Consider the following 25,669-nt stretch of genomic DNA (forward strand, 5'->3'; position numbering starts at 1 on the left):
AAATCAGTCACATTATTTAGCTGGGAACTGTAGGTGGCAGAGCAAAATACTACAGCGCGTACCTGCAACAGAAGTTGGGATCCCAAGCGAAGAAAGAAGAAAAAAAAATTCATCTAAAAGGGCAAATATACATGAAACTGGGAAAGCCACTATCACCAGCTCACTCAGGAGGGAGAACATTAAAAGACAGTAACTCCACATTCATGTAACATGGGAAAGCACTGCAGCTTTGGAAACTGCCTCCTTAGATCAGATTGAAGCTATGTGACACCTGAGATGGTCAGCCTGAAAGCAGGCAAGAAAATACTAGTTTTTTTTTTTTTTTTTCCTTGGAATTTAATAAAACGAATTCATCTAAGATAATCAGTGTATTCATGTTAAAGCCACTTGCAGGACCTGATACAACACAAGATGTGGTTCAACAAAGAGGGTTTTCTGTAAATTGTAATCCTACAGATTGCCCCCAAATTGCTCTTAAGTATTTACTCTCCAGGAAAGCACGCATCTGCCTGCAGACACATGAATTGCATGATTTGCTACGGAATGAACTTTGGAGTGGTCTACACAACTAACGTACATGTCACTTCATTCACAAAGTTGAAAGCCTTCTATTGAAGAAAATAACTTTACCCTAAGAATCCTGTAACTGCAACTGAACAGAATACACAGCTTCAGTATGCAGCAAAAGGTTATAGCCTTATGCTGAAGTGGCTGTTCAAGTTTTCTGTTTCTTCAGCTTTCACTCATACTAAGCTCCAGAACCTTATTTGGTTGGAAACCAGATACAGAGACACTGCCATGTTCTTTTCAGTTAACAGATTTCTACATACTGAACTTTAGCAAAGGCAAAGAGATGGATAGTACAGAAGAAAGAGCCACTAAAAGGAAGAGCTGCAATAAGTCCCCCCAGTATAAATCATAGTTAAATTACTTTTTTTTTTTTAAGTGATTATTTCCCATGGACGCAAATGAGCAGCTAGATACAAAATAACCTCAGCCTCACTTTAATCTTCTCAGTTTAAGAGAACAGTGACACCATACCCAAAAGAAACTTTCTGCATCTGTTCCATTAGAATAGAATTTGAGTCAAAACACTTTCTTTCCTGCCATTGGAGACATTTCCAGCTTTTTTTTTTTTTTTTTTTTTTTTTTTAAATCACTTCAACAGACATGCCATATGAAGAACAATCAGCAAACACATAAAGCCTTTTTTAATACAATAAAGCAGCACCAATGTTTATTCTCAGTGAAAGACATCAAAGCCTGAAAAAGCCTTCAGTTTTATTATACAAATTTTTCTCCCACCCATCTTTAGAGGCATAAAAATGTATAATTTGTCATTTTGCCTTTCCACCATGTAACTAAATTGGGCCAAAGCTGTAACAAGGTTGGGAAGATAATTTCTTTTTTCCTGCCAGTAGACACTTTAAAAAATGTTTAGCTAGTGATAAGGGACATTGAAATGCAACAGAACCGCACATCACAGAGGCACATTCATGAGTTGTGATGCCTCTGGAAATGATTTTTACAGTTTCTGAAACAGTGCACCAAGTTAACCAGATCATCCTGTTCTGCAACTCAATTCTCTATCATTTCAGCCTACCTTACACACTTACTTGTTGTATCTTAATTGATTCAATTTAGTCCCTACCAGGCCATTTATTACCAACTCAAATCAAGCTGCTTTAGGAGGAGGTTCATTAAGAGAAGCATCCATGCCTGGAAGACCTGTCCTTTTTCGAGCAGCAGTCTCTATTTTCCGCACCAGGTCCACATCCCATCGATGGGTTACAAAGCTAACCACAGCTCCAGGCATCTTGCTTCCGACCCGCCCAACACGCCCCACACGGTGTAGGTAATCCTGCAGGGTGTTTGGGAAATCATAGTTGACCACAAGCTGCACACTGCTAGTGTCCAACCCCCGTGAGGCAAGGTCAGTGCAGATGAGGACAGACACATCTCCCTTCTGAAAGGAAGCAAAGATGCCAGCTCTGGCAGCTGCCAACATCCGTCCCTGTAACCTCAGGTGCTTGATTTTGTGATCGTCCAAGATATAGCCCAGCCAGTTGACGGTGCTGGCACTGTTGCAGAAGATGAGGACAGCCCCACTGGACGCTGAGCGCTCCTTCAGGAGCTGCAGCAGTTCAAGCAGCTTGTCCTGGCCTTTGAGACGGACAAATTTCTGCTGGACATGTGAAGGCAGGCGATGCAAGCTCTGGGTGCTGATGTTGACAAAGCAGTCCACGTCGACAAACCTTGCAAGCATCTGGCTGAGCCCCGCAGGGAAAGTGGCTCCTACCACCACCACCTGGGTCCTCTCCTCCCCGGGGCCAGCCGGCGCGGGGGCACCCGCGGCAAGCGGGGCGTGCGCCAGGACCTCCTGCAGCGGCGCGGCGAAGGACTCGTCGTCTATCAGCGCGTCCGCCTCGTCCAGCACCAGCCAGCGCAGCCGCCCAAGGACCAGAAAGCGCCGCCGCAACGCGGTCCGCAGCGCCCCCGGGGTGCCCAGCAGCACAGCGGCTCCCGGTGGTGGCGCCCGCAGCTGCCGCCTCAGCCCTCCTGCGGCGCCGCCGCCCGTCAGCCCGCGCACCAGCAGCCCCGCCGGGCGGCACAGCGCCGCCGCCACCGCGCCCACCTGCGCCACCAGCTCCCGCGACGGCAGCACCACCAACCCGCGGGGCGACGCCGATCGCGGCCCCGACCCCTCGGGCTTCTCCACGGCCGGCTCCAGACCGGCAGGGCGGGCCAGCAGCCGGTCGAGCAGCGGCAGCAGGTAGGCCAGCGTCTTGCCGCTGCCCGTCTCGGCGGCGCACAGGGCGCTACGACCGCGGCGCAGGGCGGGTATGGCGAGGCGCTGCACCGCCGTGGGGCGGCCGATTGAGAGGTCCCGCAGGGCGGTCAGAAGAGCCGGCTGCAGTCCCATCTCCGCGAAAAGCGGGCCCTGCCCCGCTTGGGGCTCCGGCGCCAGCAGGGCGGGGGCCGCTTGCTGGACGGCCTCTAGCTGAAAGTAGTCCCCACGCGCCTTCCTGTGCTTCCAGCCTGCCGACACCAGCTGCGGACGGTCCCAGCGCCCCACCGTCTGCCAGCGGGGCTGGCTCAGCTCCGGCCGCCGGCTCCGCAGCAGCAGCTTACCGGGCCGCACTGCCGCCGTCTGTCCCCGCCCGCGCCGGCAGCCCCGCTCGCCCCGCTGCAGGCGCAGCCGCAGCGCCCAGGGGATGCGCACCACGTTCTCGGGGGGCTGCGCGCCCGCCGCCCGGGCCGCGGCCACCCCACCGTGCCTTAGAACCATGGCCTATCCCGCGTGATAGCGGCGGCGCGATCTGATGACGTCACGACGCAGCGCCTCGCCCAGCCGGCGCCGCGCGAGGAAGGTGAGCGCGTGCGGCCGTACCTCGGGTGCCGGCCTCATCCTGCCGCAGCCCCTTGGCGGGTCACTGCGAGCTGGCACGGCCCCGCGCCCCTCAGGTCAGAGCCCGTTCCCCGTGCAGCTGGCGCCGGGGTCGCGGCGGCCTGCGTGGAGGCTGTCAGGTTGGCAGCCTCAGCACCCACGAAGGGAAGCTTGGGGCGCTTACTGATAGGGGATGCTGTTTGCTAACACCTTCCCCCCCCCCGTCTTGCTTTCTCTGTTTTAAACAGCACCGCAACGGGAATGACGGTGAACACACCTCTCTGCTTCAGGGGAAAAAACATCCTGGCCCCCATGGTGCGTGTGGGAACGCTGCCAATGCGGCTCCTCGCGCTGGATTATGGCGCCGACATCGTGTACTGCGAGGTACGAGCGGGATGGCTGGGGACGTTGTTATTGCCAACAGTAAAGGAACGCGGGTGGATAGGAAATCTGGGGACGTGGTTGCAGAGAACTGAGTACAGGAACAGACTTGGCTTACTCAAGGACTGTGAAGGACTTTCCTTTTCCATATTCTTTCCATTAAAGAAATGGATAGAGTAGCTCAGCAGAATGCTTTGAGCTGTCATCAAGTCATGGAAGACCCATGCCATAAGGCTGATTAATTAGTTCAGTTAATTTAGACAAAGCACTCACTATAAATTTATATTTTACAGCAGTAGCTTACTTTTGTTTCTAGCACGATAGATAAGTGTTTGAGCAAAATACATCTTACAGAAGTACTTCAGCACACCATTGTTCTGCTCATAAAGAAGTGAAATTGCTTCTGCCAGGTTCTTGACAATAACAGGCAAAGTATTCACAGGTAGGTTTTGGTGGCTGGCCCTTACGTTAGCCCAGGATGGCTCTACTCTAGGTCCACATGTTCTGGTGGCATAGAGAACAGAGGTGCCAACAATTTGCCTGTGCTCCTTAGGCCAGCCACAATCCTTCACCAGGTGCTCGATCACCAGCTCAAGCCATGACCTAACAGTTCCCCTACAGTCATCTTTCATAGTTTGAAACTTTGAGTGCAGTGCTTCGGTTTGTTTATTTTGTTCTGCTTTTGATAGTTTTTTTTTAATATTTAATAAAACAGATAATTCCCTACAGCTGGAAGGTTTGTATGCTTTTACTCATTAAAATTTTTCCCCCTTTGTTCTCAGGAGCTGATTGACATAAAGATGATGCAGTGTAAGAGAGTAGTAAATGGTAAGCATGGTATTTCTTTTATTAATATCTGTAAGCATTCTTTTTTTTATTCAAGAGAAAAAAATTACTTCGCTGAAGTCATCTTACAGTGATCACCATGAGATGTAGGTACCTATAATCCTTCTAAACAGCTCATAGAAACCTAAATAAGCTTTTGAAGTGCCATTCTTACACCTATATGTTTCTGTACAGTTTCAGACTTTCATTTCTACTTCCCAGGCACTTCAGTTGTTCAGCCAGGGAAACCACAACTCTTTTTAGAGGACTGAGCTAACCAGTTAGTAACACTGTAGGATACTGAAAAAGAAAATACTAACATACAGTTCTTCCCTACTCTTTGGGGAATAGGAGGAGAAACCTCACCATTGACTTAAGCTGCTGCTGGGATTCAATGAATCTTCTGTTAAATTTTTTGACAGATCTTAGGTCACTGGGCGTGTAGGTGAAGGGGACAGTGCTGGGCCCAGCTCACAGCCACCAAAACCTTGTTAGCCCACTACAGTGGCCAAGAAACACATTCATTCAGACTTTAGTAGAGACGGCTTATGATCAAGAGTCCGTTTAAGTATTACCTATTGGTAGCATTATTAAGGAAGCAATGAATTTGAGGTCTTACTGTCATTCTTTCCTTAACTTCAGGTCTGGGGCCTAGATTTGGCATAACATGATTTTCACAGCCAAGTTCTTAAAAGACCCTTGTAAGTTTCACAACAGCTGGGTGAGATGAGAAACAGCTTTTTGTAGTATCCCTGTCAAGGAACAGAAGTCAACCATAAGTCTATATTCCATTCTTGCCTTTCTGAAAACTGTAGTATTACATTCATTCTGGCTTGTTTCAGTGCTGTTGCTCCCTCAGCAAACAAGTTGGGAGTACCAAGTAATGGAACTTGCAGTTTGCAAGAAACGTACTGCAAAGGGTTAGGGAAGATCAGGTGTCACTGGTTGTTCGTGGAAATTTTGCTTGGTAGCATTTTGTTTATATACAAACTGTATAGTCACTACTTCCTTTATGATTGCATTTGTATACTATTTGTCTGTTTTATGTTCCTCACTGCATATAGAAGTTCTTGAAACAGTAGACTTTGTTGCACCAAATGACAGAGTTGTTTTCAGAACCTGTGAAAGGGAGAGGCACCGAGTCATCTTTCAAATGGTAAGAAAGCAAAAGCAGGTACTCTCCTAAACAAGAAAGTGCTAGTTACAGTCTTAATCCAAGACCAAAAGAACTCTGTGTTTCAGATTCTCTATTCTTTGATGCTTCAGATAAAGATAAGATTTCGCATAACATTTGTTACAGAATTTTTAAGCTGTTGGTACACATGCAGTTAACATGCTGCTAAGTTTTCCATACGAGTGTTTTCAGAAAAAGTGATTAAGGTGAATTCTGTGCTCTCTGAAGAGATCTTGTTTTTGTAATCAGTTTCTTTATTATATTTTCAAAACGTACACATACCAGCAATGAATTACAGTGACACTTGATCACATGCTTCAATCTTGCACTGCAAGCCTCACTGGAAAGACTAAATGATATTGTTTGTCTGTCTAAGAGGGCATTAGGATGTGCATTAATGTTGCTAAAATTGATGGAGGAAGGAGGCTGCATTAGCCAATGAAAGACTTTTTCAGGGGTAATGATAGTGCTGGAATAAGCTGTGTGTAGAGGCTATTGACTCCTTAGAGATGGAAATACTTAAAAACAGGACATCTAATTGTGATAGACTGAGAACATTTGGTACTGTTGTAGGTTAGGAAAGAGGACTGATCTCTTAATTTCTTTTTGCATCATTTATTGTCGTTCACTGGTTGACATGCTTAAGCTAAATGTTTTTGCTATCTTGTGCTGTGAAAGGGTCTCTTTTACATTGTACTAAATGCTTAGAGCAAATATAGTTCTCCATTTATGGAAGTGTACTTTTTTAATCACTTGATGCTATTTTGTAATTATATACTCTTTATTTTATCATCAGGGTTCAGCAGATGCTGAAAGAGCCTTGGCAGTAGCTAAGCTTGTGTAAGTCATCTACCCTCACACCATTCCCACTCTGGCTTCATAGTTTTATTATTGGTAGTGGTGGTTGTGGCTTTTGTGGCTTTTTTTTCCTGTTGGCTTTTTTGGGAGGGGGTTATTTTACAGAAGACAAATTGTAGTGATTGAAAGGTTGAAGGTAGGTCCTGATAGGTTCAAGAAAAGTGTTGGTTTTCTTTTTTGAGAACTGAACAGTATAGGGTAGTTGATCACCAAGATGTGAATCAGTACAGTAGAGCAATGCAGACTGCAACTTCTATTTAAAACAATTCATACTCAAAATAGTAGCTGCATGATTTCTATGCAGGGTTTGAATGGCACTTTTCCAGTGCAGTAGGTGTGTCCTTGATCTTTCCAATGTGAAATTCTGTTGCCTTATTAGCAAGTGTGTAATATCCAGTATGCCTGCTAATAACTCCTGTTTTTGCATGGTTTGAAACCTCTAGTAAAATATTGTGCAGAAATGAGAACTGAATCTCAAACACTTTGAAAGGTGTTTTTAAGTCTCCATTTTAAATAGATGGAGTTTCCATAAGACTTGTTGACACCGGTGAATTTGGTGGTGGATGTGGTTTACATCACTTAATTCTAGATAAACACAGATGAGTATTTGCAGCTTCTGCACACTGTTCATCAAAACACTTAGCCTGGTTTTCTGACTGCTGTTTAAGTACATATTAAGCAAGAAGCTGAAAATTCAGAAGTTCAAATAAAAGCTTAACCCTGAATTCACATTTAAGCCTTATAATGATGAAACATACATCCTGGTAAGGTATCTATTTCCTAGTTCTTGTTCTAGTATGCTGAAACACATTTTTCTTATTTCTTCTATTTCAGAGAGAGTGATGTAGCTGGTATTGATATCAATATGGGCTGTCCAAAAGAATATTCTACTAAGGCAAGTGAATTTTGATTATACTGGATTCTTTCTCTCGTTGATACCTTCTATAGAAAAGGCTTCCAGTTCAGAAGACTCAAAGCTCCATTCTAGGGAATAAGCCTGGCTGTTGCATGTAAACTTTGTCTTCTGGTCTTTGTATTACTGGCATTTTTAGTATTTGGAACTGTCATATGGAACTATAATGCTTTGTCCTTTAAGCAGAGATGACAGTATATTCACATTATTAATACTTTCTCTTCCTAATTTTATGTTATCGCTTCTTTCCATCTGGAAGCTTTTACTGTCCTTCTATTAAGGCAAAAGGCAAATGAGAGCTTGAAGTCTTTCCTGCCTCCTATTACCAGTCTAAGCATTTATAGAACTTGGATATTGCCTACTGTTAAACCAAGTTGCACGCAGATCAAGTACACTATTCTTTCCATCCCCAAAATAGAACCCCGTGCTAGTTTATTGCATCTGGCTCACAAATAGACATAGCCAATTGAAATGAGATATCTAGTTGTTAAATGCAGTGTTCTTAAAACAAGGAATAGTAATGGCCAAACCTGATGCTACCAAATATGCCCATACCTTGCATGATGCCGTGACATTATACAGATCTCTCATTCTCCTTTTCCTGTTTTTAAGCCAAGAGAAATAAACATTTTGTTTAAGTGAATTATATTTTCCAGAAATAGAATACATTTCTCAATTAAATTACTTGAATAGGAGAAGGGTTTATTCTAGGTCTTAAGGAGAGAGAGACTACATGAAGTTTTGGAACAGAAGAACCAAAGAGCCCTAACAATTGTATGTAGAGTGTTTAAGACATGACTGATGGATTTTGCCCTCACAAGGAATACTTTTTCCTTTGTAGTATGTAATGAGCTTAAGAACAGAGTAAGGCATCTTTCAGGTATTTAGTACCTTCGCTTACGTAGTTTGTAATGTTCTAGCATCTATCTTCCAATAGTCAATATTTAGCATCCCAGGAAACGATAGAAGAGAAATAATAAAATTAATCAATTCTTAGATAGATTTTTCTCTTCTATTATGTTTAACTTTGTAGATTAGCTTATAGTAGAAAGAAGAAATATTTTTATTTTTCTAATATTTAATTAGAGATAGTTTGTCTATGTAGATTTTTTGGGTCATTCCTGTTTTAGTCCCATTATCATTTTTGTTGCTTTAATAATCATATCTGAAAACAATGTAGGGAGCATAATACAACAACAGAATAAAAAGCACCATGATAATAGCAGAATGGTAAAGTCTGGCTACAGCAAATGAGAACAAACATAAACATAGCAACTATAGACACAGAAATGAAGGAAAAGAGCTACTTACCTTTGAAAGGCCTCATGTAGACAGGGATATCCAGTAAGAGATACCCTCACTTCCATTGCTAGCCCTTAAATGAGGTCTGGGAAGGCGTGGATCCTGGCTCCACCCCTTCTACTTACTTAGGTACATTGCTTGCACCTGAGCTCCCTAGGGTTGGCCCTGGACCTTGGTGGTCAAGAGGGCTAATGCCATCCTGGCCTGCATTTATAACGTGGTCAGCAGGAGCAGGGAGGCAATTATCTCTCCTGTACTCAGCTCTGATGAGGCCACACCTTAAGTATCATGTTCAGTTTTGGGTCCTTCTCACAAGAAGATATTGAGGTCCTGGAATGTGCCTAGAGAAGGGCAGCAAAATTGGCAAAGTATCTGGGCCATTAGTCTTATGAGGAGTAGCCGAGGGAGCTAGGATTGTTTAGTCTGGAGAAGAGGAGGCTCAAGGGAGACCTCATCACGCACTACAGCTTCCTGAAGAGAGGTTTTGCTGAGGAGGGGGTCAGTCTCTTTTCCCAGGCAACACACAGGACCTGAGGAAATAGCCGTAAGTTGTGCTAAGGGAGATTTAGATTACATATAAGGAAAAACTTTTTCTATTGAAGGGTGGTCAGAACATACAAGGAAAAACTTTTCTTTTGTGCTTGTCCTTTCGTTATGATGCCTTTGTTGTAATGCCTTTCCCGTTGTATTGATCTGTCCCATAGCTACACCAAGGAACTGTAGTTGTCATGTTGAGAACATACCATTAAATTCATAATATCTGGTAATATTCCTATTGCTGTCTTATTTAGCCTTTACTACTTTTTTTTTGTATTAAAACTAATTACATGAAAGATGACTTTATTCTTCCATAGAATCATAATTCAGAATGAAATGCCCATACTTTAGTAGGATGGAAGCTCAAAAATTCATATGCTTGTGAATGATTACTTTCCTCTAGTAATATTGGATCAAAAGAAGTTCATACAATTTTTAATTTGTTATATCTGCCTGTTGGTCTCTAGATCTATGCATGTAGGCGAGATGGTGCTGAAAGAACAGTCAAAATATTGAATTCAAAGTGTTCATGATGTGTTTAATATAGCCACTTTAAAAAGCAGGTTAACTAAGTTTACATTGCGTAGGCAGGAACTACTTATAGTGAAATCCTGCAAACGTGATGTGTAATGCTCAAACAATATATCCCAAATGCTTTGCTGTCACTTAATGAGTAGGAATAGATGATTACAGTTACAAAAAGTGGCTTTCAAGTTACAAAAAGTGGCTTTTTACTTACAAAAAGTGAAGTCTGCTTTCTCCTTGATGTAATGGGAGCGAGTTGGTGCCCTGAATTACTGCTTCATTATTCTGATACTATTCCAGGAAGTGTTTCCCCAAGCTGTTCACTAATGCTCCTGCGTTACAGATTTCTCCATTTTCTACTTTCTTGCTTTAATAAGCACTGCAGTACTTTTGCTATAATCAGCTGTTAAATGAAATAATCAAGTTGAAAAATGTTTTTCATGTTCCTAATGTCACAGTTTTTATGTATTTTTTCAGGGAGGTATGGGGGCAGCACTTCTATCTGACCCTGACAAAATAGAGTCTGTAAGTATTATCAGTGTTTATCATTTGTTTTACAAGCAGCATTGGGTCTTTTGTCTATCAGATAAAATGATAGACTCCATTAGTGATTGTGTTCCTTAAGTATGTAAGATTCTCTATAGAGATAAACCAAATGTTAAACTGTTCTAATTTAATTGCATCTTGAAGTAAAGAAAGTTTTGTTCAGGTCACTTCTGTAATCACATTTCTTGTCTTTTTCCATCTCCAGATACTGACTACTCTTGTTAAAGGAATTTGTAAGCCAGTAACCTGCAAAATCCGCATTTTGCCCTCAGTAAGAACATGAATTGTTATACTTGTTTATTTTAGTTTAATCCTGTGATTTAAAATCAGTTCTAGTACATGGAGTTCTTATAAATTGACATTTTAGACCTGCTTTTGTGAAATAGCATTTGGAATTGTAATTTGTTGGGAGTGCCGAACTCTTCTCCTTGTAATGCAAAAACTCAAAGTACTAAACATAAGATGTTTTCACATGGCCTTATTCTATTGAATTCTGAATGTGGATATTTCCATAATCATGGCTTGCAGTCTTGTTTATTGTAACCCGCTGAGTTAATCTTAAAGGCTTTGCTGATGGGTACACGCTGACTGAAAAATAAGAAGGGGCGGTTATTGTTGAAGGCTGCTGCATATGGAACTGATAGAGAGTAATGCGTGTGTGTAGGCACAGAGTGTTGGCCTTTGAATGCAGTGGCAGTCTGCATGAGACTTAAATGAAAGGCGAAGCTGAAGAGGTGGTGTTACTTCTCCATCTCCCAACATTTGTGTTAGCAGTGAAGATTTCACTACTGAAATTGTATTTACAGTTGTAATTGCTTGTGCTCTAGAAACTACTCATATTCTGTGCAGCAAGGAGCTTTGTGTTTCTCCTGATTAAATGTATGTACAAAGGCAGCAATAATTACAGATGATACAAAAGGCTGCAGAAATTGTTTGATAGATTGAACACTAAAATTGCTAGCTTATATGAGGAGATTCATAATCTTTTGCAGAAGCAGAACTTCTGTCACGTCTTTAGAATGACTTCTTATAGATAGATTCTTGGGTAAAGTCATTCATTTCAATGGAATTGTGACAGGAGTTATTTTGATAGAACTGCTGCATTTTATTTGTTAGTGTCTTTTCTAAAGTATAACTACTAAGAATATTGTGAAAATACATATTTTTAAATCTCCAGATGATGTGCCTGCTCCTCTAGTGAGTGATGTTGAAAATCTGTTTGATTACGTGTTTAGTTGCTGTGATTGCAAATAACTGGGTAGGCACTTCTGTAGGTGGTTGAATTGTAACTAAGCTAGCTGTTGTTCACATGTCATTTGCACGTGCACTTAAATGATTATACAAACAGATGAAGTCTCTGATAAGAATCACTACTCTGTTTCAGGAGTGCTATCTTATATTGTTTAACAATAACAAAAGCTGGCACTTCTGCTTTGATTTCTATGACTATCTTAGAGCCTCTTCCAATTTTTTCAAGCTGGTTTTACATAGCATGTCCACTGTCAGAGTAGCAGGTGGGCTTCTATCTCTGTGTTTGTGCTACCTGGTAGGTGTTGCATTTTTTGGAGACTGTGCTATTTAGTGACAAGCCATTGATTGCCTTCCAGCTTTCAAAAAGAAAACTGGCATGTAAAAAAAATCTCCTTGGCCCTGAAGCTGCAGAGCTGTATAAGGCAGGATAGCTAGCACCATACCAAATTTCTTTCTGCCTTTTAACAGCATCTTTCCTTTTTAAATAAATATTGGCAGCTTCTTGTTCTTCACTGCTTCTTTGATTCACTAGTCATGTGTGAATGCCATTTGTATTTTAGTTACTAGGTAACTCTGAGACATTTCTGATAGGAATATTTATGAACATGATTGCATTTTAGATTGATTTCAGAAGGCTTTCTCTTAATCATCCATCTAATGTGTGTTTTAGTTACAGCTCACAGAGTGAGCTATGGTTAAATAGGTTAAATGGTTAGAGAGAACTTGCTGTTTGGTATTTCAAATGAGCCCACAAAGTACTGATGGAAAATACTCTTCAGGAGGGCATTGTGTTATCTGGCTCAAGAAAGTTTGCAATCCATGGTTTTGAGGAACTATTGAAAATGGATTCTTGTTCTTTCAATGAAGTATATGTTAAGTAGGTACATGCTGTTGGATTATGGGCGTCATGTTTCTTATGTCTCTTACTGAAAGACAAGAGGTCTGGCATTTGTTTTGTATCTTTGAACTAAGGTTGTCATTCTCTCCTACCACTCAGGTTGAGGATACTGTGAATTTGGTAAAGAGAATAGAAAAAACTGGTATTGCTGCCATTGCAGTCCATGGAAGGTAAATCTGTTCCAGACAAGAGTTTTACATCCTTGCTACGCTTTGCTGGCAAATGTTGCACAGTAAGATATGATTAGAATATATTCTGCATATAATATGTAATTCTCATTTCAACTGCTAGCTAAATAAGTATTCTTAAAAATCAAGCTAGTCATTAGGGAATTTGGTCTTTTTAGTGCTAATGAAACATTTACTGCTATTTTTCTAGATTTAGGCTCAACAAAAACCAAATAAAACTATCTTGCATGTGGTGTCTAAAAATCCCTGCTAATCTGGATATGGAGTTATAGTAGCAACAACTTTAAATGTATTTGATTTTAAAGATTCACGCTTGAAAAAAATGAAGTATATAAACAAAATCAACAAAAACAAGTATTTAAAATTTATGAGGTTCTGCTGTGATCTAAGTATGTAAAAGTTTCTTAGGAATTTTGGTCTTTTTCCTTTGTTGGAAAGGAAGAAGGAGGAGAGGCCTCAGCACCCTGTCCACTGTGATGTGATCAAAGCCATATCTGAAGCAGTCTCCATTCCAGTAATAGCAAAGTAGGTTGGAGTAATCAGCTGGTTATTGTGATATACCTGTACCTAGCTTAAGATGTGCTAGTGCAGAAGAAAGGAGATTTTTCATGTGGGGGCAAATCTTATAAGACAGGATGGGCAATAATTACAAAGTATCATTTTCAAACAATGTCAGTGTGGTTTTTTGTGTGCCCTGTCCATTGAAGATTTTTGGAAGTATGCAGTTTGTTTAAAACAAACTGTCTTCATTCTGTTTAAAAAAAAAAAAAAAAGAAAATTAAAAGAAAATGTGCAGATAATGGAAAAAAGTGAAATGTAATCAACATTTCAATGGTCTATTGCTAACATAACTCAGACCCATTTTTCCTCTTAGTTTTGAGATAATATCCTGAACCCAGTATCATCATTAATAATGTAATAATATCACATTTGAAAATACAAGGCTGTATTAAAGCTTATAGAAGAGCAAATAAAACTTCCTGGATCATAACAGTGATGTTAATCTGTAGTGGAGGATCTCACGACTTCATCAAAGAGTATACAGACATTGAGACCTTCCAGAAAGCAACAGCTGCCTCATCTGTAATGATAGCTCGTGCTGCTATGTGGAACCCATCTATCTTCAGAAAAGAAGGTCCTTTCCCCTTGAAAGAAGTCATGCAAGATTACATCAAATATGTATGTATTTTTTGGAAGATTTTCCTTGTGATTAACATTATTTAGAATTTAGTCCAAATCTTAATACAGTGTCTTAGTTCCTGTTACTTTCAGAGACTTAAACTCTGGTGATATTTTAAAATACAGCATATTATGAGAGTCTTGTGAGTAAATCATCCCTGCTTCTGTTTTATATTGTGTGCAGTAAATAATTTGTAGAAATCATTCAGGAAATGACTTTTCTTCCGATGATTCTTTTCTTATATGCTGTTTCTTTAGTCCTGGTTTCTTGGCGACATTTGTGAGGCTTACAAGGCTATCCGAAAGGCTTTCCATCCAAGGCTATCCATCTAGGAATTTGGAAAGTCTGTGATGAGTAGGGCAATTCTCTTGATGTTGTTAGTGCAATTAATGTTGAACAGGTAAGTGAAGGAATATTGATTACTCGGTTGCTGTCAGCTTTGTTGTTAGAAGTTAACTGCCTATCACAAACACTGAGGTTTCTAGCAGCCAGGAAGCCAAGGTTAGGTGAGTAATCTTGAATATATTGAGAAAACTGTACACTGTATTTTGCATCTCAAAAATGATTCTGAAATTCATCAAGAGACATGCAGATTACCTAATAAAAACTGACATGATATGTTTTTATATGCTTTGTCTTTCTCAGGCAGTAAGATATGATAATCACTATACCAACACAAAATATTGTTTGTGTCAGATGTTAAGAGAGCAGTTGGAAACTGCTCAGGGTAAGAAGCTGCATGCAGCGCAGTCCACACAGGAGATCTGGTAAGTGTGAGCTTCAGAAACAGAAACTGTGTTCTGTATCAGACTTGCAAACCAGTTCTTTCTGTAGCACTGCCTGGCACTTCCAGCGTTCAGAAATTGGAAGAAAAAGAACGTGTACTTGCTGAGATATGCAATGCACTGACCTTTTTCAAGCTTCCTCCATGTTCATAAGTTAAAAGGGTTTAACCTTAAAGATATTTATATAGCCTTCAGCTAATTTGAGAGGTGCTCAGACAGGAGTTTATCCACTATTTGCATTAACTTATTCAATTAAAAAATACCTTTATTATTCTATGAAGGTAATCTAGATGCTTGTCTTTCAGAGCTGTGGGTTGTTGTGGGGCTTTTGTTTTTTTTTGTTTTTTAAAGGAAAGCTTTCCATGTGCCTGTGGGTTCTTCATGTTGCTGGGATTTTTATGACATAATGCTTGTTTTAAATGAGCATGTAGAGATGAACTCAAAACAATGTATGAAGATAGTCTGATACAAAAACAATGTATGAAGATAGTATGATACTTGCATGCACTTCTCTTGTGCCACTTTTCATATCTAAACATTTGTGACAACTTTTTTGAGGACATTGCAGGTTAGTACTTGAAGTGCTGCACTTAACAAACAAACAAACCAACAAGGAAGTTGCATAGGCAGATGATAGGTGAAGTATTTTAAAACTAAAAGATGGGAGATCTGGATTAGTTGTTTGGAGGGAGTTTTCTACTTAAAGGGTGGTGGGGCACTGGCACAGGTTGCCCAGAGAAGTTGTGGGTGCCCCATCCCTGAGGAAATTCAAGGCCAGACTGGATGGGGCTTTGGGCAGCCTGAGCGGGTGGGTTGAAACCCTGCCCACGGTTGGGTTGGAACTAGATGATCTTAAGGTGCCTTCCCACCCAAGGCATTGTATGGTTCATGAGCCATAGTAGCATTGCTGTCTCTTATTCCCAGACCTCTAAAATGAGGTAAGTTCTTGGAAGGAAAAACTTCAGTTTGCAATCTGAAACAGTTTGTTTATATGAAAATAAAAGAAATGTTAAACTTGAAATATTCTGCAAATGAAATTACTGCTTTCTGGCAGCACTTGATCAACATTCTGTTCATATTTGAAAACGAATGTAAGTGCCTGCAATTCTTTTATCTGTTCACTGTGACTTACCAACACTTTCTCTCTGTAAATACCACCACCCACTATTATGTTACAACAGCCAGAGAGGGGACTTGTATTTTATGTATAAAAGGAGCCAGACTCCATTAATCGTAGGGAGCAGTGGAACTTGTAAAATATATTTGCATTTTGCAAGTTAGTTTCATTTCTGCAGTGTTGAACAAATTTTTACTGTAGTAACTTGCTCTTTTTTTGTGTATAGTTTTCTAATTTGGTTAGAAGATCTGCAGTGTAGGCCAAAATTGAAACAGTCTTTTACAACTTCAAATAAATATAGCCAAGTGGATGGTGGTGTTCTCTAGTGAATTAATAGTAAGGTATATTATGCAAAGGAAAGGAACTGTTAAGTAAGGTTCAAGCCTTTAAAGAGGCCATTGGGGGGGTGCAGTGTATGCACATCTGTACTGGGTGAAGGTCTGGGGTAAAACTATGATACTTATGTGCTGTGTAGTGATTCTTTAGGGCCTTTTTGCATTGAACACCAGTGGGTTTTATGTTTGTGATGCAATAACAATTGCAAAATTAGCTTAAGCACTGTGCGTGCATAGGGGAGGTGCAGAGGAGAGAGCCTCTTAGAAATTCATTTTATCAGTTTTCATCAGCAAATGCAAAGCCTTCTAACCATTTTTCTGAACTGGCTGGTTAATATCCAGATGAAGAAATAACTTAGAGTTATGTAAGATGAGCCTATAGTCAGACAAAAATGTTAATGCTGCTGCCTTGTGGTGATGATGGTGTGTTGCAGCCCTGGGGGATTTTAGCCTCAGTACTGAGTGCAAGGCTGCTGCATTTCAGATGGAAGAATTTATGTAACAGCACATTCAGCTTCAACACTTTTTCACTTACTGCGTTGGAGATAATGTTGTGGCTAGAGTGCATTTTATTGTTGAACAGCCTGGTATCATTGAGTATTCTGATCTTATTCAGCAAGTAAGTTTTCCAGTGCTACAGGCTTTACTGTTACCTATAGAAAATTAGTAGTCTCAATATTTCAGAGCAGATGCAGTGGAAAGGTCTGGAATTTAAAATGATTTGAAGCACTTGACAGTGATCCAAATCTTAGTTTCCTCCTGTGTACTGGAGCTTGCAGATAATGCTCAAATTGAGCTAATAACTTGAATGAACACTGCAAGATGTGTATTTCTGATTCTGCCTGGAGTTTCATATTGCAATTTAAACATATAGTGATGGAAATAAGAACTTCTACTTGCATTTCAAGTGTGTCTGAGAAGTGAAGGCGAAACAATATAATGTCACCTATAGAATATAGCTGTACTTTCATGTGATTCTCTGCACATATATACTCTATCTCAAAACAATTGGTTACTATATTTATTTTATCATAATTGGTTACAAAAACCACAATCTGATCTCTAATCCAAAGAAATTCCATTTGAATAGTGAAGCTTTTGAAATGTCTGAGTTCTACAAAGAAACAACAGCTGTTTTTGAAGCTAAGAAAACATCTTTGGAAACTAAGCAGCAAGATGAAGATGACCAGATGGAAGATCCAGATATAATAAAAATGGCTGTTAGATTTGACAAGTAAGCATGCAAATTGATTTTATTTCAGTGGCTTGCATTTGTAAAATGAATTTAACAATATTTTATAGTTTTTAGAGTAATGATTTGCATAGCAGCATGTGCAGAGTGATTTTTCTTTCTATGAAGCAATTTGTGCATGTAATTAAGTAATCACTAGTGTCACTTTTCCTGTGCTGTTTAGATGTTATGGTATTTACATCTTCAGTTTCAGGCATTCGGAGACTCAGTAATCTATTAAAAGTGCTAAGCAATTAAAAAAATCAAGTATCTGTAGATAAACAAATACAAATATACAAAAGGTATTGAGTTTTTAGGTGTTAGTTGAATTGTCCAATAAGAAAGTGGCATTTTTCTCAATTTGAGCTGTAAAAGCCAACCACAAAGAGTAACAGGTAGCAGAGATCGAATGAGCAGCACTTATTTTATTGAGTTATTGACCTGATTTGAAGTAGTTCTGCTTATTAAGTAAACTCTAAGCACAGTTATTGACCACAAATGTTTTTGTCTAGGCGAGAATATCCACCACAGATTACTCCAAAAATGTATCTTCTGGAATGGTGTAGGAAAGAAAAGCATCCTCAGCCCGTTTATGAAACTGTGAGTCAATCAAAAAACCTTTTCAAACCTCTTCCTGTTGTAAAATTGCCATTCTGAGGCTTGGTGTAGTGAGTTCAGTTTCCCAGTGCAGTATTGCTCTGCAGTAACATGGTTCAGAAATTATTTTATATATATGTGCGTGTAAATATATAAAATGGCAGCTTATTTTATTATGTGAAAGTGAGGTCTTCAGTTTCTGTGAAGATGAAAGAAGTAGCTGCAATTACAGGTCATTACACAGAAGTCCATGACTGAGTGACTTCTGTGATGTTAGAGTTTGGTTTCAGAATGTTTTCTTCTGTTGCTGGACACTGTTGAAAGTATGAACTAAACTGGACAGGAGCAACTGCTTGTTTGGGTTGAGGTTGTTACTGTTGTGGGTTCATTCTTGTAATGCAGAAGTATTTGTAGTTTGGAGAAATCTTCTCTTCTAATCCTGATTATGCGACGTTAAAGCTTTAGAATTAATTACAGTAGTTTTAAGGGTATTATTTAATGGGGAGTAAAGACAAGAATAATAAGGAACCTTGACAGTCTTTGCTATTTTTGACCCGTCTACCTCTTTAATTCTTTTTTTTTCTCTCCAGATTCAAAGACCACTAGATAGACTATTCTGTTCAGTGGTAACAGTAGCTGACCAAAAATACAGATCAGCTCTGTGGTAAGTTAATGCTTTTGTAGATGTACTGTAGTTATTTCTGATGTGTTGCTTAAAAGTTGTGTGACTTTAATAAAAAGATACCTCCTAAAGCTACCTCTGGGAGAAAGAAAGGATTAAAACTTTCTGAGAATTGAATGTGACAAGAGATTAAGTACAAGTGGACTATTATTCTATATCTGAATTCACCTAATGTGATGGTCCACAATTTTAGTGGGAGGGGAGCACATAGGTGACCTGGTTCACTTGTGCCTGCAAAGAGTCCAGTAACAAACCAGGAGAGACAGAGGAGACATTTTGGAGGGGGTAATGTCTTCAGCCACTATAGCAGATCTCAGTACCAAGTTGGGATTAGGTGACAATAGTGAAGTAGAAGACACAGTTCAGTGGCTAGTCAGACTTCACAGTTGATCAACAGTTACATCTGGTGCTGCTGTACAGTTTCGTGACAGTTTTTTTTTTTATCATCTGTTAATACTGGGATTGGCTTCAGGCATTTGCACCTAAGTTGAGCCTGATATAACTGCAGAGTTAAACCTCAGTATTGGACACTTTAAAGTGGATAAACGCAGACAACAGTTACTGGTATTTCTGGGACTACTGCTCAGAGACTTCAGGAAGCAAAACTCAGCTGGTATGAAATTTTAAGAAAACATTTTCAAATATTGAATTTCACAAACATTTAATCTGAAATCCCCCTTGGAATTGACAGAATTTTTATTACTATGGAACAGCTCCTGCTTATGTCAGTGAACGTGTACACCTACAAGAGATCATATTTGGGCCTGAGGTATTTTTTCAGACAGTGATAATTTAAAACTCAATGTTGTTTAATGATCATATTTGCAAAAGTCAGCTTATATGAGGATTGCAGCTTCTTGTCCCAAACATACACTGACCTTTGAAATGAAGAGTTTGAGATGCAACTGTTCCTATCAGCGGAGGCAAATCCACATTGACGCCTAGTAAGATTCAAATCACTTTGGAACTGCTGTTTTCTACTGTGCAATGACTACTGATGCTGTTTATTTCACTGTGTTGCGTCAGAGACAGGAAAGTAATTGTTTTGGCAGTGTAGAGACCTCAGTTTCTACTTTTACCTATGCTCTGTCTGTTTGCTCTTCAGGGACAAGTCAAAGAAACTAGCAGAACAGGCTGCAGCTATTGTCTGTCTGAGAACACTGGGTGTCCCAGAGGGAAAGCTGTGTGAGGGAGAAAACCACCTGATTAACAAACGCAAGAGGGAAGACCAGGAGTGCTTGAACAACAGAGATCATGGAAAAGAACTTGCTGAGCCTTCCCATAAAAAAGCTAATTTTGCTGAAGAAAGTTCTGATGGGAATGTGCCTAAGATGCAACGGTAGCATGGAGGTCAGAGGCTTCATACAACTACACAGAAGCTAGAAATTAGCTCCTTTGGTATATCTTGCTGTTCACACTTTGGCTGGATTCTGAGATGGCTAAATTCCCTAGCTGTGGAAAAATGCCACTAAGATCTACTGTTTACCACTTGCTATCCCCATGGTGCCTTTCAGACAGGGTGAATTAGCAATCTGATTTTAGAAAACATCGAGAATATTATCTCAAAAAATAAATTCTTTTAATATCAGATTCTCTAGGCTACTTTGTCATTGACTTTATTGTTCCTTTTAAGGTATTTATGATATGCTGGTAAGAGATCTGAATAGTAGCAGTAAGCAGATGGAGTCATTATGGAACTAACGTACAAAAATTTTAGTTGCAAGTAGACATGGTTTTATCAAATGAGTTTCATGTATGACTTGAGGCTTTATTTCTTCCATCATATTGACAGAAAGGATTTTGCAGAGAGGAGAACTTGAAAATAATAATGCTAAGCATGAAAATAACACTTCTTGATTAACTTCTACATTCTACTCTCCAGAAACGTGACAACAGAATTAATCACGCTTTCCTGGTTTTATTGGAAATTATCTGGTGTAATACCTAAGGAATTGGAGCTGGGCTTGGTAGCTGTGTATAATTTGAACAAATTAAGCTTTGAGCTGTTTTGTACTTTTAAGCTTGGAAATACTAGTAAATGTCTACATGTATATTACTAGCAATGTGGGCATTAAAGTATGGCAGGCACATCCAACCTGCAGCCCATGGGCTGCATGCAGCCTGTCTCAGCTTGCAGTGCAGCTGCCCTCTGCCCCGTGCCATCGTGGTTCATTGTTCAGCATCAACCAAATATATCAGTGCACTGTTAACCCTACATGGGCTGAAGCCAGGACAAGGGAAGGGAACAGTGCAGTTTCAACACGAGTTAGGAACTTTGTTTTGCTGCATTGGATAAACAGTCCTCTGAACAGCAAAAAAAAATATACAGTTATTCTTTCAAATTCCTTAATCACAGTGGAGAAAAAGTTTCAGGTTTTTTTTGTGTATTTGCAACTCCATTTTCAGTCAGCATAAATACATGACCTGCACATTTCAAATGGAGCGGATAGAGTTATCAGACATTCAACTGAGAAATCTGATCGCGTCTCTTTACTGGACTCACAAGCCCTCTGTTAACAGAGAAATGTCCCTTACCTCACAGTCGTGCCTTATGTGATTGGTTTTGGTAGTATGTATATTTGTGAATAACTGTTTTCAAGGATGCAGTATGGGAAAAATGAAATTTCATCAGAAATCTGACCAACACCTTGAGACCTCACAAAGAGTTGAAACCGCTGCCATTGAACCAGATTGAGGCTTCACAAAAACAAGGTCAAATATCCCACCGGTTGTTTGGTTTTGTTGATATCCTTTGTTTTAACAAACTATTAAACATTAAAATGTTTTGTTATTCATGTTAACTATATTACATATTTTGTGAGGGCAGCTCCAAAAACTGTCTCATGAAGTCAGAGGTGAAGGTTGGTGGTGTGGTAGTAGAGGTTGAATCTTCCTGCCAGTATTCCCTTAATGTTTTGTTGCTGTCTGACAGATGGCAGCAGAGGGTCGGTTTGATGGAATGGCATCTGACATGGAAGTGTGTATGAAACAAAGGTGTGTTCTGAATTTTTCTGTGCAGAAAAAATGGCATCCATTCAGATTCATCAATGCTTGCTGAATATTTATGTAGACCAACAAGTGGGTGTGAGTGCAGTGAGGCAGTGAATGCGATGTTTCAGCAGTAGCAACAGTGGGTCACTTCTGCTGATATAGGCTTTTATGGGAATGGTGTGCAGGGTCCTGTTCTCACTGATGATAATGCAGAGCTAATAGTGGTGACTGTGTCGAAAAACTGTGTTTTGTAGCTGAGAATTTATTCTATCAAACAGTGTTACTTGCTCATTGTATCTGTTGTAGTTCCCATGGAAATCAACAGGTGGCATTATTTTTGGAGCAACCTGTATACATGCAGCCCCAGACAGTTGTTCTTCACCCAGAGTGACCCAGGTAAGTCAGAGGGTTGGACGCCCATGAAGTATGGCTGTGTGAGTTCTTGAAACTTGACTTGATTTGCCTCACTTGGCGGTGCTGCTGGTCTTAAAATCAACTTATCATCATCTTCAAATCATCAATTCTGGTCTGAAAGCAAAATTACAGGGATACCATGCCATGATTTCTGGAGTACTGCGTAAGCATGCAAAATACAGTGTGCTTGGATGTTCAGGATATTCATCAAGTCATCCTATTTAAAATTTACCATCTTTTTCTTAACTGATGGTGCCAGTATGAAGCCATTCTTCTGTAATGGAAGAACAATATCTCACCAGAGGTATTAAATATAGATATACATTCATTTTTAAAATGTCTGCTCTTCAGATCACAGAGTAATTCCTAGCAAATCTATCCAGTCATTCACTTTGTATGCTGCTCTAAACACAGTTCAGCATACTTGAAATTGATACAACTTTTGTATTAGAATTTTATTCCAAAGCTGCAAAATAATTTGCAATATTAAGCAGAAATAAAAGAAGTAGCCATTTTCCTACTGAATGTTGTCTGGTGGCCTGTGTTTATTTATAGTTTGGTGCCATCATAGAATAACTGAAGAAAAAGTAAATTCTTAGGTCGTGCTAGCACTGTGGTGGCTTGCAAGTTCTCAGTATCATAGATCAGATGTCCTTTCCAAGATCAAACGTTACATGATTCTAACTCCCCCCTGCTCAAAGCAGGGTCAATAGGAGCAGGTTGCTCAGGACTGTGCATAGCTGGGTTTTGAGCATCTCCAATGTCGGTGAGTCTGCAGCCTTTCTTGGCAACCTGTTCAATCAACCCTATAGTGGGGAAAAAGTCTTGTTTCTCATATTTTTCTTTTCTAATAAGAACATGTATTCAAATTGTTATTTAAATTATTACGTGGTCACCAAGGCTTACAATTTATTTGTCTTAATTTGTTGTAATACACTGATGAAATGGTCTGTGCTGTTGTTTTGGATGGGCACAACTAGGCCAAATGGTTGGAGCATGTGAAAACGAGAGTGAGAGTCACTCTGTTGGAATGAGTATTCAGTGCTAAATATAGAAGTGCTGTATATTCTGGCAAATGGTGAGAAAGCAGAACATATGTTGGATACCCTTGACCAGTGTCAAAAGGGGAAGCTGCAGTTGTTTGTGTGTACCTGCGTATGAAAGTATTTCTGCTTAATGTTTGTTTTCTGTCACATGCCTTCATTTCTCTTAATTATTTTACAGCTAATGTGTGGCTTCCTGCCCCACGTCCATCATTCATCTTAATCAGTTCCACAGTTAGGACAATTTGTATTTACTATAAATATTCCTTCCCAAATACTGGTTTTAAAGTAATTCTGTTAGCACGGTGCTTTCCTTCTAGGACTTGCTCTGTTCAAAGGCAAACTGCATTAGTGAGTTGTTTGTAGGACAGCTTCTGTTTTCTGCTGTACCTTTTATAAACAGAAGGTGGCAGATATTTCATTTTTGTTCTGGAAAATACGCTGACTTCTGCAGTGTTTAATGATTCAGCCATTGTGCTTTGGCATTCTTACATAGAATGGCAATGGAGACTGCAGTTGGGTTGGAGGGTATTTAGCCTTACTCTTCAGAATTTTTTTTCAATATTTAGTTTGAAAACAAAAACAAAAACAAAAACAAGCACCTCTTAATCATAAGGAATTCAGTCGGGCAGCCTTTCTTTCCCATCACAAGGCAAGTAAACAGGAAAGCAGTTGGGTTTGAGTCTTGGTACTGATGTTTCAGAAACTGTTCATGATACCTGCTGAGGTGTGATCCATGTGTACAGGGAGTACAGTATCTGCCCTCCCTGAGGCCTATATGTACACTGCTTATTAGAAGCATGAGTGGGAACGCAAAGACACTTTTACTAGCCTTTTAACATGGATGTGCTTGCTGGGCTACCTCTGGGGCCTTGCTGGTTGGAATGCTTTTTGGAATGTCCCAGGCTCCGAGCCCAACCCCGCCCTGGAATGTGAGGTTAAATGTTGGCGGTACAAATACAGAGTTTGAATATTGAAATCCTAGAGTTCTCCAGCGCTGCAATTTCAGAAAGCTGGCAAGTGAACCACATGTCAGCTCAGCTGCTCTCTGATTCAAAGAGTAGGCATGCCTTGGGTTGCTGGGGGAAGAGGAGGAGGTAGGATGTTTTTTGTTTTGGTTTGGTTTTTGCTTACCCGTTATGACCTGCACAAGAGCATGCTTTTCAGACGTTAACTGGCAAGGTTGCAGGAGGTCCCAAACAGGTGCAAAGTTGAAAGAAGCCTTTATTCACAAAAGTGTTTTATCAACACTTCTTTAAACCCGCGTACTGTAAGCTGTTGCCTTATTAAGAAGTCTGCCTGTATTTGAAATTGTTTCTGAGATGGCCTACAAGGCTGGATTCCATCTGTACAGCAGTGCAAGAGGCCAGTGTTCAGACTTTTTTTCTGAGACTATGATGGTGAAGCTGATGAGAAGCATTAAAAGCAACATGCGAGCCCTTTGGTGAGGAGGGAGTGCCTTGTGTATTGTTAAACAGCAGTTGCCTAGGTCAATTAAGGAGAAGAACTGATGAGCTCCAGAGGGAGCCTAGTCTAGTCATCCTTACTCAAAGGAGTATTAACTTCTGTTTTTATGAGAGGAGGCTTAAAAAATACACACATTTGTGGTGTTCACTTGGCTTCCAATTGAAATTCTGTTGCAGGAGTTAATGTGAATCTGCCCATTAAATATCCATTAGGTAAATAAATAAATGCTTTTCCCTTGCTCTGGTATGGTGGGAGAGTCTGTTTTCCTTTTTTAGAAAGCTGTTGTCTGACAGATATCCTCTTGCAGGAGGATGCAAAGCACTGGAGTTAGTCTGACATTTTACCCAAACTGACTTAATTTTCCTTGATGGTCTCCATGTATTTGTTAGTACTTCAGTTTGAAATTTTGTTTGATATGTACAAATCAATTTGTACAAATGTACAAATATGGGCTTCTTGCTTAAGTGTTTGGTCAGTGATTGTGACTGAAATAGTTTTAATTTATTTACAGTTGTAAAAATAGATTTTTCGATTAGTGTTTTGTGGGATTGAGCTCACAACTGAATTTGAGTGCAGGTCTTCAATCTATCCTGTTAAACTGTTTTAATATTATTTAAACACTTTACCTTTCCTATGAAGTTTTTTGTTGGTTTGTAAAGTTATCTCTGTGATGCTGGGACGCTGCATGTGCCGCACGTCTGTGTACTCACCGCTGTGTATGCTGTGCACAGCTGTTAGTGGGAGCTGTTAGCATATTGTCATAGGTCTGTAAGTGAAACTTCTTAAACTGATACAATGTCTTCCCTCAATGACGCTGGAGAAAAGCCAGAGTTACAAAGATATTAAACTGGAAGTTAATACCTCTTCATCTTTTTCACAGTTGGAAAATAGTCCTTTTTGGAGTTAGGGAACAAAAGGACTCTGATCAAGGTTCATTAAGAAGTTTCTCAGTGACTCGCATTACGTGATTCAATGTGTGCTTATCTCTTAAGAAATTAACTGTTGTGGTTTTCAAATTTCTCATGTAGCAAAGATTGGAAT

The 25,669-nt window shown here is 40.0% G+C and overlaps 2 protein-coding genes across 4 annotated transcripts; one reads left to right on the top strand and one right to left on the bottom strand.

Moving 5' to 3' along the window:
* Positions 1–988: 988 nt before the first annotated feature.
* Positions 989–3,289, bottom strand: DDX28 (DEAD-box helicase 28). The gene has a single exon (XM_042877292.1). It carries the CDS (start codon positions 3,287–3,289, stop codon positions 1,676–1,678), a length of 1,614 nt encoding a protein of 537 aa, XP_042733226.1. The 3' UTR covers positions 989–1,675.
* On the top strand, positions 2,687–20,306 carry DUS2 (dihydrouridine synthase 2). 3 transcript variants are annotated; one of them, XM_042877152.1, is made up of 16 exons: positions 2,687–2,773; positions 3,637–3,772; positions 4,552–4,597; positions 5,659–5,750; positions 6,565–6,608; positions 7,461–7,521; positions 10,381–10,428; positions 10,655–10,720; positions 12,698–12,768; positions 13,225–13,311; positions 13,797–13,965; positions 14,612–14,733; positions 17,294–17,437; positions 17,947–18,034; positions 18,622–18,695; positions 19,819–20,306. In XM_042877152.1, exons 2-16 carry the CDS (start codon positions 3,650–3,652, stop codon positions 20,054–20,056), a joined length of 1,473 nt encoding a protein of 490 aa, XP_042733086.1. In that variant the 5' UTR covers positions 2,687–2,773; positions 3,637–3,649; the 3' UTR covers positions 20,057–20,306. The 3 variants fall into 3 exon arrangements, with proteins under 3 accessions (XP_042733086.1, XP_042733083.1, XP_042733085.1); XM_042877149.1 differs by lacking the exon at positions 2,687–2,773 and adding an exon at positions 3,287–3,371; XM_042877151.1 differs by lacking the exon at positions 2,687–2,773 and adding an exon at positions 3,391–3,465.
* The last annotated feature ends 5,363 nt before the right edge of the window (positions 20,307–25,669 follow it).

This window comes from Lagopus leucura, unplaced genomic scaffold (genome assembly GCF_019238085.1).
Source record: "Lagopus leucura isolate 7727_CA_CO unplaced genomic scaffold, USGS_WTPT01 Super-Scaffold_100017, whole genome shotgun sequence".
NCBI classification, from domain to species: Eukaryota; Metazoa; Chordata; class Aves; order Galliformes; family Phasianidae; genus Lagopus; species Lagopus leucura.

Coding starts and splice junctions, on each gene's coding strand:
- DUS2 (XM_042877152.1), top strand. CDS start 3,650: ATGACGGTGAACACACCTCTCTGCTTCAGGGGAAAAAACATCCTGGCC. Junction 12,769..13,224: donor GCCATTGCAGTCCATGGAAG/GTAAATCTGTTC, acceptor TTTGTTGGAAAG/GAAGAAGGAGGAGAGGCCTC. Junction 14,734..17,293: donor CAGTCCACACAGGAGATCTG/GTAAGTGTGAGC, acceptor CCATTTGAATAG/TGAAGCTTTTGAAATGTCTG.
- DDX28 (XM_042877292.1), bottom strand. CDS start 3,289: ATGGTTCTAAGGCACGGTGGGGTGGCCGCGGCCCGGGCGGCGGGCGCG.